Raw genomic sequence first — 15,858 nt, 5'->3', positions numbered from 1 at the left:
CTCATCTACTTCTAAATTTTATAATAGCTCTTTTACCTTCCGGGCTGTTCGGCTGTGGAATGCTTTACCAGTAGAATTAAGATTAGCTAAATCTTTCCCCATATTCAAAAATCAGCTAAAACTATACTTTCTATCTCTGCCTTAAGTTGCCATTTTATATATTGTATATATGCTTGTATAAATATATATTATATATATATATATTGTATTGTATATTTATTTGTGTGTTAGGTTTCGTTTTAATACTTATATGTATAAATAGTAATTGTAGTATGTGTGTTTGTGTTTAATAGTCTCCAGATTTAGCTCTTTGCACTACCTGTTGACTTTTGTATGAGTTCTACATTTCCTGCTACCCAAAGGTTGTCTGGAAGAGATCGCTTTTTAGCGATAAGACCGCCTGTTGTTACCTGGTTCTATTTTTTCTTTAAATATTTCTTTGTAGTTTTACATGTATGTAAAATGTATAATTTTGGTGCAATAAAGAATATTTACTTACTTACTTACTTACTTATGTTCTACCAACAATTTTTCTACGTGCAAGTACTAGGCTCCGACCACAATAACTTTGCACTGACTTGGCAGTAACAATGCATATCCCATAGGACATACTCGACGTAGCACTTGGCAGAAAACTTAGCGTTGTTTCCGACCCTATGTAGATCTTTCTTACCTAACATTGGCAAAGTATTATGTACAACACAGACAGATTCATATACTAGGTACTGATACAACTAAAGCGCCAAGTGAAAACCGAATTGTCCAAGAACTATTCGATCAACTGCCGGGTGACCGCGGGTCCGCGGTGTCGGTTACACAGGACTGCGAGGAATTTGTGCTGAATTCCGATTCCGTGTAATTTGTCTCAGTAATACGCTATTTACAATAGTAGACTATATAGCGGAGGAAGCCGTTGTCTTAAAAGCTTTTGATTAAGTTACTTCAGTAGGAAAGTTGTAATTAACCAAAGTAGGTACGAATGTACAACAAACAATAGCAGCAGACGGGAAGAAACTTCTCTAATTTTCAAGTGTCGCTTATCAATGATACTCATTTCTAAAAGACTATTAATAAAACACCTCGTTTAAGTATAATCAGTAGTATGTTTAATGGACTCACATAAATCATCTCAATATACAGAAATAACTTAAATATCTTATGAATCCTACGATAGACAACCGTTCGCTAGGTCTAGAAATAAAAAGCATCTACCGGGAAATTGAGTAAACACAGTAAATCAGGCGTTTTATATAGACTAAGAAGCTGATTTTTAGTCTGATGATGGTTTAGGAATTGCGCTGGATTCCGATTCCATGTAATTTGTCTCCTTAATAAACTACTTACATTCAAATGGAGTCTAAAGCTGGCCATACACACTAGGGTATGCCTGCGCAGTTTTGCCAACTGCACAGGTAAAACGTAGCGTGTGTGGCATTCGACTGCGCAGCTTTCTAACCAGCTTTACCTGTGCAGTTGAACTGTACAGGTAAAACTGCGCAGGCGTACCCTAGTGTGTATGGCGAGCCTTATCTTTGTATATATGTATACATATATATATTTATATATTTCGGGGATCTCGGAAACGGCTCTGACGATTACTATGTGCTGGGGGTTTTTTGGGGGCGAAAAATCGATCTACGAGTAGCTAGGTCTTATCTCTAGGAAAACGGCGCATTTTTTTAGTTTTTATATGCTTGCCGAGCAAAGCTCATCAGACTCCCAGATATTATATCTTTAAGAAAGAAAGGAGTTAGCTCAAGATCCTTTGATTGTAAAACTTGAATACATTCGTAGGAAATTTGTATTCAAACAAATATGATTTAAGTTAATTCAATTCAATTATTTATTTCGAATCACTTTGATCCATATAGTGTTAGTAAGTGCATCAAAACTAGTGTAGTGTGTGTGTGTGTGTGTGTGTGTGTGTGTGTGTGTGTGTGTGTGTGTGTGTGTGTGTGTGTGTGTGTGTGTGTGTGTGTGTGTGTATAGTGTGTGAGTGTAGTGTAGTAACTAGTAGTGTTAGTGTTAATAAATACAAAGGCAACCCTATGCAGAAAAATGTCCTATAATTACTGTTACGACTTTTTCAGATAATATTCCATGGCTTGGTATGAAATTTCAAGCCAACCAAGACTTCTATCTAACAGTCTTACAAAAATGAAAAGGGGTACCGAACGTTAGTAACACCTCTAGCAGAATACTCCAAGAAGACGCAGACCACATAGGTAATATCCGGATTTTATGACAATCGAATATCCGGATTTATGTTCAATCAATATCGCTGTATGATGTAGGGTCGGATCGGCAACAGTGACTAGGATTTTTTCGGACAACCAAATTATATCAAATACAAATAATATATCGTCTTAATGTAAAATTTTTGATGAATTAAAACACAATGTAACTTACCTTGAAAAGTGTTTTTTCCACCACAAAAATAGAAAATCACTGCAAAACTAAACGGCGCCGGAGCATGCGGGTGATAGATTCGTTCGTGTGTGGGTGTCGAATGCTTCCGGAAAATGAAAGAGACGGATAGATATTGCTGCTCTGTACAGGAAATATAGTCGCGAGCCAATGTACCGGCATGAGTCACCGATTCCTACCCGACCCTACACAGTCGTAAAGTTTATTTTATAGGGTAGGGACAGTAATAGCAGAAAGCTTGTTAGGCCAAATTTCGTTTAAATAAGCCCATGTATGATAAATTTTCTTTATTATCAGGAGGGAAACGAGCAGACGAATCGCCTAATGGTAAGCGATTACCGTCGCCCATGGACACCCGCAATACCAGAGGGGTTGCAAATGCGTTGCCGGCATTTAGAATGGGAGTATCTACGCTCTTTTTTTGGAAGGTTTAAAGGCTTATTCGATAGCTGTGCGCGGCAGGAAGTACGGGAAATATCCACACCCACAAAAATATAAATAATTTATTATCAAGTACCTAATCGTCACACGTAGGTATTTCTAAATCTTAACACAGTGATTAGTGAATTATATCTAATCGCACTGCGACTCATCATTGGAGATGTAATTTGAAGATAACTGAAATCTACTAAGTTGTGGCATCTGCTCTGTGAGACCTCTCTCTCTCCGCTCGCCGCTCTGGCTCTGAGCACTCTTGCGGTGTCAGCATGGTTGCATTTTTATCACCTCTCTATGCCTGTCACTTTCGCACTTACATACTTGTTAGAACGTGACAGGCATGGTGACAGGCGATAAAAATGCTACCGTGCTAAGCCCGCTGGTTTTGCTGCACGCTTCGTACGTCGTCGCTGACCCGTCCGCTCAAAGGGGGTCTGATGTGGCGTCTCCTCTGTCACTGTTGACGCCGTACCACAATGTTCTAACAGATGGCGTTAGCTACCTAGAACGCAATTAGTTAGAAACCCTTGAGGGAAAGTGCCTTAAAACCTTAAGTTAGCTAATTTTTCGTTAAAGAAAACAATATTTTATTTTTTAAAAGAAACAAAACTGCATAGAACATATTATGATGAGTGAAGTTTCAAAAATCACTAATTTAGTTATTATTTTGTTTCTTGTTAATACTTTCAATACAATAGTACATTATGATACAAGTGTGCTAAGTTGGTTATTACACACGAGGCGATATTGTGCGCGCGAGCTGCACACGCGTTTCATACGACGTTTTTCAACACACTTGCGAGAAAAAAAAGAAACTCATATTAATCAAATTTTAATAGTTAAAACAGTTAGTATTGTGTGTTGCATCTGTCATACTGCCGGCCGCCCCTCGCCCCGGCCGCGACGGCGCGGCGGGCGGGCCGGCCGGGCTGCGCACCGCGCAGGCGGTCGGGCGCTACGGTGCCCGTCAGTCTGACCAATTAAAGAAGGCTCCCTTTCCATGCATATTATTAGCAATCAGTTACCTTCTTAACTCAGTCGGATAATATAATGAAAAAGAACGAGTGGAATAATACACTGAAAGAGCACGCGTGTTTAATATCTAAGATTATGAGCCAAAAATCGGTGGAATAAAAACGTCGTTTTGAGCAAGTGTGTTGAAAATTATATTTCTACAAACAAAACTTGGAGCGATGACTATTATTAAATGCGTTCTTCAAATCCACCTTGACAATGTCACTATCCGTGTTATCACCTAAACAAAAAGCCAATAATAATAAAGATAAAGATCTTTAACATACCAATTATAGATCTTGCGATGATAATTTAATCAGATAAAGCCTTAATAAATACGTTGAATTAAAAACAAATGCTGTCAATTGGCACTGCGAATGTAAACAAAATGGAGGCGCCAGTTCTGGTCGTGGTGTTAGCTGCGGCGTTATCAGTGTCTGCCCAGACTGATATCAGGGAGACGAGGAATATTAGACTTGTAAGTCCAGTGCTATTCAATTTATTTATGTTACAGAGATCCAACAGCTAATAAAACAAAATAGCGTCAATGAATAATAGATGGAAGGCCAATTACAGGATCACACTTATAGCTACAGATTATTAACTTCAAGTTATACTTTACTATAATTAATACACTAAATATGAAGGAGATATCAAAAATGTCAATTTTGAAAAATCCCTACAATAGAAATAAAATCGAAAAAAGTATGTTCTTTGCTCTTTGTGTAGTGTTAGTTACGTTGAATATTTAACAAGCTGTCACAACTAGGTTTATACGTGATTTCTGCTAAATTCCTGTGTCCTTCCTGTTTTAGGATTGTCTGTCTGATTTAGAACATTGTGCCACTTTCTTAGTTACAGTCTTCTGACAGATATATCATATACAACCGGTACGTTTTACTAGTCTAGTCAGCAAATCAAAAATGCCTGCAATGCAACGCAACACGACATGACTTTTAGCGGTCATATTCTACTGATTATCTGACCGCTAGAGCTGCCATTTCGATCTTACTATAGGCTTACTGTTAAGCCTTTTGTGAATTTCGTGATATCGTTATTCATTTAATATCATTTCTCTAACATTAACTCCTCTGTACAGATCGACAGAATAAAGTCGCAGGGTTATCCCGCCGAGCTCCACCAGGTGACCACAATAGACGGCTATGTCCTGAGCCTGCACCGCATACCCTATGGGAGAGGCGGGTCCCCGGGACCGAGGCCCGTTGTTTTCGTAATGCATGGTCTCCTGAGCGCCTCTAGCCATTTCCTGCATATGGGCCCTGAATATGCCATTGGTAAGTGCCCCACAATATAAATACTGTGATAGAGAAGCCATAATCGCGATCACGCCAAGATAATTCGAGGAACGCCTATGCCTCTGGAACCTACAGCATAGTAAAGGATGGAACATGTTTCAGGCGTTAATGACTTTGATCTGATTGGTATATTTGTTAAGTCGTGCACTTGCAATATGGTAAAAGAAAACTTTAAAAAACAGAGTCCTAAGAATAGAAGATAAATCTTAAGGTGCGAGATTTTGAGCAGTTCATTTTATTATTTACCTTCTTAAATGATCTAAATTTTATAAATGAAATGGTATTCCAGCATACAACCTAGCTGATGCCGGTTACGACGTGTGGATGGGCAACCAGCGCGGCAACAGATATTCCCGCGAACACGTCTCCCTCAACCCCAACGATGCCAAAGAGAAGCTGGAATTCTTCGACTTCAGCTGGGAAGACGTCGGTACTATCGACCTCCCAGCGATGATAGACTACGCACTAGCGTTCACCGGCCAGGAGAAGTTGCACTATATCGGGCACTCGCAGGGCGGGACAGTCTTCTTAGTCCTAGCTTCGATGAACCCTGAGTATAGTAACAAGAAGATAGCAAGCGCTCATCTGTTGGCCGGTGTTGGATTTATGGAGAATTTCCCCTTCGCACCTTTGAGGAGGCTTTCTGATTTTGCAAACATTATATACGTGAGTATTTCATTTGAAACCCTTATAAGCGAAAACACACAAGTAACTACTAGTGGGTTTAATTATAAACACGATTAAAATGGAAATAATCTTTATATAATTATATTGCAGACTTTGGGTACTCGCCTGGGAATAGTGGAAATATCGTTCGATGCTTTACGACGGTCCGCGAGACAGACAATAGAACAAAATGGAGTCGTCGATTACTGCGCAGGAGATGACGAGTACAAGGCGTTCTGTGAAACGACCGGAGTACCCTATTTAATGGTGGGTTCATCTTTTTTTAAATGTTTACTAGTTTGATTTTGTGTGATACTTATAAATCCGTTATTGATTTTACTGATAAGTACTTCTGTTTGGCAACATTTTGCACTTACTTGGTAATTACTGAAAGTTAAATGAAGAGATAGCTCTCCACCCCCTTGATATTTGTTTAAAGGTTTTCCGCCAAAAGGACTCTTAATACTTCTTTAAAACTTAAATTATAAGTGAATGCAGTTGTCGTTAAAATGGGGATTACGTATGCGCAATCAAATAAGCAATCGATAAAACTATCTTGGGATAAAATTTATTGTGGAGGCAGTATTTCTTCCCGATTGCTGCCTTGTAACCGCTCCAATCCCGAAGGTTTCGCCTCGCCAAAGCGTTAAAAGTTAAAATTTATATTTCTAGGGTAACCGTCTAACCTTACCCGTCATCCCTGACATGGGCGGCTCATCGCTCAAGCAAATAGTCCACTTCGGCCAAAACATCAAAGACGGACGATTCAGACGTTGGGACTACGGTCCACTCACCAACCTTCGAGTCTACAGAACCCTCACCCCACCATCATTCGACCTCAGCAAAATCACCGTAGATGTAACCATGCACTACTCGCTTAGCGATATCGTCTTACACGAGATAGATGTTCTAGCAATGGCCGCGGTGATGCCTAATACAAAAGCCAGGAAAATTGAGAGAAATACGTTTAGACACGAAGATTATATTTTCTCCAAAGACTCTAAGGAATTGGTGAACGATTACATAATTGAGGCATTACACCAGTTTTTAGTGTAATCTCATTCGATATATTTCTATGTTTGGACTTGACGAGTAGTATATATGACTGACATGTAAGTAAATATTGTAAGACGTTGTTTATTCCTTGTTAATGTTGCATTAAACTATATGAAATGGCATGTGTAATATTATTTATAAAATCAGGTGTTAATTGGGTCAAAATTCTTTTCGTTGTCTTATTTTTGACCACTCTGTCACGCTTCTATTTTTGCCTTTTATCAAATAAATAAAACAAGTTGAGTGCTATTGCATGTCTTTCCAGGTGTAGACTATACGGGCTCCTCGCCGCGACATAGACTACCCGTCCCCCTTTAATTCATACAGTTAGTAAAAAACGGGTAGTCTATCTCGCGGCGAGATACTGTCGCGTCAATCATGTGTTCGGCCTACAGGTGTAGACTATAATTATCTCTAGAAAAATTAAAAACTAAATTTCACCCCATACAAAAAGCTCCACTCCGCCACATTTTTTGGGGACAAAAAACAAGACAGCGAAAATAATTCCCCGAAGAAGCTTCGTAGGCTTCGTACCTTAAGAACCCAATTATCAATCCATCATATTTAATCATTATCAAATAGTGATCAAAATTTTATCAAAAGGGTTGTGTGACGTTTGTGTTACAAGCTACCTAGGTATACGTCATATCAACCTTTCATATGTGTGTGGTGTTCATCATTCTCGAAAAAAAAGCATAATGATTAAAAATTCGGTCTGGATTCTTATCACACACAGGCGAGGTTAATACCCGATTTTACATTTTGTAAAGAACATACAATGTGTATCACTTAATGCCTCGCTCGGGCCATTACCATTACCAACTCATCATGACTAAGTGGCATGCATGCATCCATCTGCTACGTGCATTTATCAAGTTGCATCCCCGCTTATAAAGAACATCGTAAACGCCAAAGTTTTGCTATGGATATAAGACGTTTTAGGTAAGCAGGAAGTGTATCTGCTTCATCAATTTCGCGGGCTTACCACGCCAGCATATCCGTGTGTTTGTGAGGATATATATCCACGATGACATGTACTGACATGAATGATTGTGGAGATTGTTTCAGTAAATAAGCTTTTACTAAGTATAAAAAAACCTTGACAATTCCTGAAATGTGGCATGTTCTGTCGTTACCTGTAACAAAAATAATGTCATGTAAAATTTTGCGATAACATAAATGTCCAAATCTTTTCAAAATAAAGGACAGGTGTACCTCAGGGGTCTGAACTAGTTTTAAGTTTGTACCGTAGAAAACATATTGCAAAAATTGAAAAATTATTCCGTATTGGTAGTAATACTCAGACCTTCGTTTAAAAAAACCCATCTCATTGCGGCCTTTACGACTAATAGCTTTTTACGTTTACACACCTTGTCAACTCAATGCTTAAGGTTCAATTTAAATTAATTTTACACACAACATACGCCAATTTAAAAATACGCTCCTCAATTGATCACGCCGACGTCTCAAGCCACGCGAACATTTTTCTCGTAAACTGCAAGCGTGTTCTATCGACACCCCGTCAAACAAACTCGGAACGTTCGACTATCATTCTTAACTCAACTTTAAAGTATAAGTTAAAAGTGCTACTGAGATGAGGTGAGAATTTCCTGCTACGTTTCTGAAACTAGCATCGAGTGGAGTGGAACTGTAGAAACTAAGAGTATTCAGAAGACTCAAAGAAAGTTTACGTGTATTTATGTTGTCGCGTTTCACTTGTTATCTGATTAAATGGTAGTTATAGGTCACGCACGAGTTCCAAGGAAATAAAATTAACCCTGCTTGCCTCCCATGCTCCCAGATCAGGTCAGGTATCCAGCTGTTGCATATAACCTTTCCTCGGCCCAGGAATCCTTGGACTCAACACGTACTTGTAGCTCAAGACGAATCGATTTCAAAATTTTAACAAACCTTTTGATATTTAAAGTTGACGGATCTATTTTCGTGTATTTTGTTCAATAGTATATCTACTACTAGGCATTTAAATTCTACTAATAAAATTTAAAACGAGTGGCCAATACCCCTAGATTCCCAATTTCTATCGCTCGTATTTCAAAAATTAGCATTTCGCCGTTTTTCACCGATTTTCGAGTGACTAAATCGAGCGATCGAAATTAAAAAAATCGGCCCCGTAGAAAAGACGTCAATCGTTTACGCCGTCGGGATCGATACGATTACGCGACTGTCTCTGTCGCACTAATATAGAGAGAGATTACCCTTTCGTTCGCTACGGCGCAAACGTTTGAATTTTGATGCATTAGGTAATTAGAAACACAAATCAGAAAGCAGATTAATATCGGAATATTCGATTACCATGTCTGATTACGGAAGATTAATGAAATTATAATTAGCTTTTAGCACGCGAATCAGTTAGTGTCAGAACCACCGATTCGGCAATCAGTGCTTTTAAATGTTGATATTACAACTGACACTTAAAAAAATCCCTTAACTGTTCTAGAATTTCCAATCAACTTGTGTAAAATATCAGACGTTGAAAATATCAAGTGATTCTCGATACTAGACCGAAGATCTATACAGTCACCAGCTCCAGCACCAGTATATAATGAGTTACTCTTCAAAGGGCGAAAAAATATGTGACATGCTCTTACGAGTATGACTACAAATAAGATCGTGTCAGATATTTTTACGGCCTACAAAGAACACATGTTAATCTAGTGAAAAATTGATACAGCATTTGGAGAAAATATCAACCATTGGACTGACACAAGTTTATTCAGCATGCGAATTGAACTATTGCTTTACCTTCTATTCACTGTCATCACTCAGGGAAAAGATATGGTAAGTAACTCCGTTATGATGAACGTTAGGCGGTGATTACGGGATAGGGGAGAGGTAGGGAATGTTTTGCACCTGGAGAGCCGCAGCGCGATTCAAACTTATTCTAGTTTTTTTTTAATTATATTTCATTTCTAGGTAGAAGACACAATAGCTGCAGGATACAGCCTGCAAAACCATAAAGTAACCACGGAAGATGGTTACATTCTAACCATGCACCGTATACCGTATAACAAGAAAGAGGGCACGTCTGAAGTGAAACAAAAGCCGGCTATTCTTCTAATGCATGGGATTATGGGAACTTCAGCAGACTTTATCAATCAAGGGCCGAAGAGTAAACTAGGTGGGTTTCCTTTCTTTTTATCCTGCTCAGCAACCCAAATAGCATGTAAAGCCTGACCAGAAATATATGATCACGCGCCATGTTGCGGAATTTCACTGGAACGAATTTTTTCATACTATACTGAACTATAACCCTATTATATACATGAGAATAAACAGCGCCCTCTTGACAATGATCATATATTACTGGTCATGCTTTAACCGACATGAAAGTTTATTATAAGGTGCGACTAATTACGAGAGGGAGTATCCTAAATCATCAAAAACGTTGAGTCTATAGGTACATGATATGGCAGTTCACAAGAGCAAGCTTGAAAATGGTAAACAATGGAAATAAAGTAAAAGAACTTTCTTCAATACCCGAAAAGGTATTTTAATATGAAGTTACGTGCTATCGTTTATAAAAATGATCCTACTTCTAAATATCCTACTTGTAAATATATGTATGTTAAATACATTAATACAAACATACGCGTAGGACATAAGTACTTACATTGTTACCAAAATTTATATTATAATAAATACATTAGTAAAAATTCGACTAACTACAAATCTTAAGAAACTAAAAACCCGTTCTGAGCCATGCCGGGTCCAAAGGTCCCCATCACACTAGCAGCGTTACCCCGCTGTATGGAGATGGAGACCTGTTAAATTGGCGATGTTAAATTCTAATACGTCCACGATAGAGTGGAAAATAATCTACACTTTTTAGAGACGAATTCCGCTAGGTACAGTCCAAAACAAATTTCAAAAACTTGCTCTTAAAAAATTTGAAACTTTTAGCATTCTAATGTAGTCTTTTTTTGACAGCGTTCGCTTTATCCGATGAAGGCTTAGACGTTTGGCTGGGCAATGCTCGTGGCAATCCCTTTTCCCGAGCTCACGAAACCCTCAACCCTGACAAGGACAGTATCGACTTCTTCAACTTCAGCTGGGAGGAGATCGCCATTTTCGACATCCGCGCTATGGTTGACTACATCATATTTACTACTGGCGAATCACAGATACGCTTCATAGGTAAAGTTTGCAAGCGATTTAGCTGTGTGTGCGTGGCGTTAATAGTAATTATTTAAATGCAAACATATTGTATGCAAGCGGCCTCAGTACACGCTGCACAATTTGCAATTTTACGCTTGACGCCACGCTGCCCGTGCGGCCAAACGCTCCGCTAAACGCTTGCCACTCAGGACGTAAATTTGTGATTAACATTTAACACTATATATAGGTATGTTTTTATGATGATTGAATATTTTAAGCACCAAAAAAAGATGAATTGGGAAGATTCTTAGCAGTTATTTTCTCTTCAATGGTTCTTCATTGTAAACCGTGCTTGTTAAAACAATTTTTGTCTTTTTTGACCATAGGAGACTCTCAAGGCGGGACTTCCTTCTTAATTCTAAACCATTTGAAGCGTGAGTACAATAAGAAATTCCAGATGGCACAACTTCTAGATCCCGTTGGGTATACGAAATTCTTCCCTTCGGCAGAGTTGAAAGCAGTAGCAACTATGATTAATCCTCTATATGTAAGTATCTTCCAATTAAATTTTAATGTGCTATGTATTCTGTAGTATTAGTTAGATTACAAGCTTAACAGTCCTGACTCAAAACACTTATTTCATAAATTTTCATTTTGACGCTTGAAGTCTTTACATTTCACTTATTAGTATTTTCTCTGACATTGGGACCCTTTTATATCTTCAAATTTAATGTGTCATGAACCTTATAGACACATCTCTGTTATATTGCAGTAATTATTTATTTTAAGATTATTATAGTGCCCTATTGGCTTTTGTATTGATAAATTGTCGACTTTGAAGAGCTACATACATAGGCGGGTCAACCGCGTGTGATACAAACACAAACAGACACCAAACGCTGTCATTGTATTTTTTCTAGTTATTTCCAGGTTTGTAAAGAAATTACCTTTTTTATTTTTAGAACTTGGCACTAGGATCGGGTATAGGAGAGATATCTTCACTGAATATGCATGAAAATTTAACAGAGGTGACGCACCAAGTTGCAGTGCAGAGTATTGTGGTAATTACATACTCGTACGTTCTATTATTGAAGTAAAACTTCTTTAGGCGCGACTAGAGGGTAACTCAGTTTTTTTTTCTGACGGAAGTAACGCTCAGTAGTGACACGCACAATCATCAAAGTGCCAACATAGCGATAAGCGTCAAAGAAGTTTTACTTCAATCGCGCGTAAAGATTACACGCACACACTTTTTTTATAAAGAAAGACTTGTTTATGAAGAAAAAAAACTCGTTAAATACCTACATACAACAGGTAAGCTTATTAAACCATGTTCCTGCTGCCTGCACCGTCTTTACTGCTCCAATCCTTCTCAATAACGGTACGAAAGATGTCGAGCGTTTATTCGATACGTGAGCAGTTTTATAGTAAAAATATTTGATTACTTGCATAACACCATATTTTTTGTATTTCAGTCATACATCGCAAGCTTGGGCGGCTTTACATCCATAGGAACTTCTCTCAAACAGCTTGTTCACTATGCTCAGAACATCAGAGATCAATCCTTCCGGCGTTGGGACTATGGCCCGAACGTTAACTACCAAATCTATGGAACCCCCTCCCCTCCACCATATAACCTAATCCATGTTACCGTTTATACTATAATGTATTATAGGAAAAATAATAAGTTTCTAGACGAAAATGATGTCCAAGCTATGGCTAGCGATATGCCGAACGCAAAAGCTATTGGAATCATTGGAACCGAATTTTCTTATTCGGATCTAATAGATATTACTAGGACAAAAGGACTTTAAAAACCATAGCCGATTTACTTATACATTTTACTCTAATATATAACAAGATGTTTTACGAGTATGCGTAAACACATTTTTACCAATGAAATATTACCTATTTTGGAAAATAAAAAGGATTAAAATAATGCGATTTACTTCATTTATATACCAAGATTAAGCAAAGGTCGTCGTGTTTCGGTTTCGGAGGTTCCGGGGCAAACTGCCGAATTCGACACAAACGAAGACGATTCAACGGAGCCACATCGTTCATTCGGAAATAAGGTGCTATAATATGGACCTCATTGCCTGATTCAAATTTTAAAATATAATAAATATGGCCAGCCTAACTTTTACTATAGAGGTAGTCATTCTTATAGAAGTAGATCTGCATAACTTTACACCAGTAATACGTGCAAAATTGCTCGCATACGTGTAAAGATAACAACACCCCAGAATATTACGTATTAGTAATATGGACCATTAATTTATTAATCCAGTTTACATGTACATATGTAAGATTTAATCTCTATTAGTTGGCAATCAATTCGTCGAATTATCGCCAATTATCGCAAGCGTAGACATCAATAGGAGATTAAAAGATAATTACACTGAAATTCCAACATCTCTTAAGTTCTCACTTAAATACCTTAAGCCCGCTGCACAATACGGTCAACATTCATATAATATTTATTTATTATTTATTAGGAAAACTTACAGCTAAAGTAACACGTTAGGTAATAACATAGAAGCAGTGAACCAATTACAAGTTTCCACAGATAGAAACTGCGTAAAGTGCATGGCGTGCGAAGTTACAACTAATAATACTTACAAACTTATAAATATACTTTACTTATCTTACTAGAGAGGGAAATTGGTTTAAACAGTTAACAAGAAGAACAAAAGAGGGAAAAAAAGAACAGGATAGAGATACAGTGTTGAGTTAACACTTTTTCCACTGTTAACACAAAAAAAAGTGGGAAAAGTCCTGAGTCATTAGCTTACGTATCGAACTAAAGCTATCGCAGAACAGATTGATGAGATCATGATGTTTGCAAAGCTGATTGAAAGACTTACCAGCTCTTAGAAGGAAGGAGTTTTTCCTGTAATTAGTATGAACGGAGGGAATATGGAAGGTTTTTTTGGTGCGAGAGGATATGCGTGGGGGGACTGCGAAATTCAAGTTGGCTAATAGATCAGGACAGTCTACATGGTTCTGAGCAATTTTCATAATATATATTACGATAATATAATATATATATATATGTATTTACAATTTGTTAAAGTTTTGATATTCGTCACAAAGCAACATTACAGGACCCCGATTGTTACGACATGTTGTCGACTTGTTACGAAACCGTTTTGAATATTATCTGCCAACTACCTGCTTCTTTTTTTGAAAAATTACTTAAAAACTATGATAGTTTAAAGAACATGACGAAGTTCGGTAGTTGCTTTTAGTAGCCGGGTGTTGACTAAAGAACTGCACACCTCCACGTTACTGCACTCGCTGCATATAAGCTATCAATATTACACTTTAAACGACTTCATGAGCAAAAAAACAATAAAAAAAAAACTCATTTTGAAGATCAACCGGAAAGCCATTAATCTAATAAGAATATCCCCGTGGTCTTTAAGAAATTACTCAAAGTATGGTGTAAAGCCTGACCAGTAATATATGATCATTGTCAAGAGGGCGCTGTTTATTCTCATGTAAAGGGTGACAGTTCAGTATAGTATGAAAAAATTAGTTCCAATTTTATTTTATTTTATTTTAATCAGGTAAATACACATAATATGCAACTTAATTACAAAAGTACCGTTAAACCAGTAAGGTTTGTCTCGGTACCCCATCCGCAGTAGATTTAATACAATAATAAAATATAACAACAACATAGGAAAGTTCAATGAAATTCCGCAACATGGCGCGTGATCATATATCAGGCTTTACTTACAAATCCTTTAGTATGAAAACGTCCAACGTTTCTTAGCCAAATCACTACTCCTTAAGGCTTACCTAAAATTAAAGAGTACTAACGTTAATAAAGTTGAGTAATTTTATCACATTTATGCCACAAATTATGCTCGAGGTATGTCACAACACCAGAGACCCCGTCAAGATGACAAACGTAGATGTATCAATATACGCCAAACGAATATAAAAGGGTCATTCAGATGCTACGAGAAGTCACGTGACTATTTCCATACATAGATAAGTTTCAACATTGTCACACTTTGTCATTGCAAGAGCCATGCAGAGTAGCTTGTCATTTAATTTATTTGTTTACTTTTTATACTAATCTTATCTTATCTTATAGATGTTTGGTTTCCTTAAAGGTGCAGCAAAGATAATCAAATCACGCGTTAGTGTATGAGTAACGTATGTACACAGTTACACATTATTATTATAAATGTTTAGGTAACAATATATAACAGTTATTACGTGTTTATACTTTCTATAATTCCTTAGTACATTTTGGATGTGCCGCAGACCAAAACTTAATACGATTTTTTTTGTTGAATAACATTCGGCATCGTCTCTTGTACAACTTCTTGTATTGATGTACAAAGTACTGTATAGTACTGTGGGTACTGGGCTTTGGCCGCAACCAAAGATAGATATAACTCCGTAATAGATGGATACAGTCAAAGGAAAAAACGTGCCTCGAAAATCAAGAAAATTTGATTCTCGTTCAGAGGGCGCTACTAGTTTTGGCCTACAGTCGTATAGATGGCGTTGACGGTTTCGTTTGTTATTTAAAAATTTTAACGCATATCAGTGAAAGAACATGGGTCAAAATCATAAAAATAATTAATGCAAATAAAAAAAATCATTTATCTATATTTAAATACATTCTATCGTATTTTTATAAATCTTCATTTTTAGTTTTAAAGTGTGTCGACAGATGGCAGTGAATTTACTGGGGTTACAAAATTTACTATGACAGTACCGCTCTAGTATAAGTTACTCTATGCCGCAACCAACTAAATTCTGCTAGGTGCTTCTAGAATCTGATTCTTGCTGCCCTATCTTC

General features: G+C 37.4%; 3 protein-coding genes across 3 annotated transcripts in view; 2 read left to right on the top strand and 1 right to left on the bottom strand.

The window, feature by feature from the left end:
• Window positions 1-15,858, bottom strand: part of LOC134756082 (syndecan) — a 524,733-nt gene that overhangs the window by 197,799 nt on the left and 311,076 nt on the right. The gene's annotated exons all lie outside the window — the stretch shown is intronic.
• Window positions 4,268-6,948, top strand: LOC134756305 (lipase 3-like). Its single transcript, XM_063693135.1, has 5 exons — window positions 4,268-4,357; window positions 4,979-5,174; window positions 5,485-5,861; window positions 5,973-6,128; window positions 6,534-6,948. The coding sequence occupies exons 1-5, from the start codon at window positions 4,268-4,270 to the stop codon at window positions 6,915-6,917; spliced, it is 1,203 nt and encodes a 400-aa protein (XP_063549205.1). The 3' UTR covers window positions 6,918-6,948.
• LOC134756178 (lipase 1-like) lies at window positions 9,657-12,847 on the top strand. Its single transcript, XM_063693005.1, has 6 exons — window positions 9,657-9,716; window positions 9,852-10,056; window positions 10,866-11,072; window positions 11,420-11,580; window positions 11,996-12,094; window positions 12,509-12,847. The coding sequence occupies exons 1-6, from the start codon at window positions 9,657-9,659 to the stop codon at window positions 12,845-12,847; spliced, it is 1,071 nt and encodes a 356-aa protein (XP_063549075.1).

Source organism: Cydia strobilella, chromosome 3, assembly GCF_947568885.1.
Source record: "Cydia strobilella chromosome 3, ilCydStro3.1, whole genome shotgun sequence".
NCBI lineage: Eukaryota > Metazoa > Arthropoda > Insecta > Lepidoptera > Tortricidae > Cydia > Cydia strobilella.
This window is presented reverse-complemented; position numbering and strand designations above follow the sequence as displayed.

Excerpts from the sequence above, each read along its gene's own strand:
- LOC134756305 (XM_063693135.1), top strand. The coding sequence starts at position 4,268 with ATGGAGGCGCCAGTTCTGGTCGTGGTGTTAGCTGCGGCGTTATCAGTG. Across the intron at positions 4,358-4,978 it reads AGACGAGGAATATTAGACTT|ATCGACAGAATAAAGTCGCA; the intron begins GTAAGTCCAGTG and ends TCCTCTGTACAG. Across the intron at positions 5,175-5,484 it reads GGGCCCTGAATATGCCATTG|CATACAACCTAGCTGATGCC; the intron begins GTAAGTGCCCCA and ends ATGGTATTCCAG.
- LOC134756178 (XM_063693005.1), top strand. The coding sequence starts at position 9,657 with ATGCGAATTGAACTATTGCTTTACCTTCTATTCACTGTCATCACTCAG. Across the intron at positions 9,717-9,851 it reads TCACTCAGGGAAAAGATATG|GTAGAAGACACAATAGCTGC; the intron begins GTAAGTAACTCC and ends TTTCATTTCTAG. Across the intron at positions 11,073-11,419 it reads ATCACAGATACGCTTCATAG|GAGACTCTCAAGGCGGGACT; the intron begins GTAAAGTTTGCA and ends TTTTGACCATAG.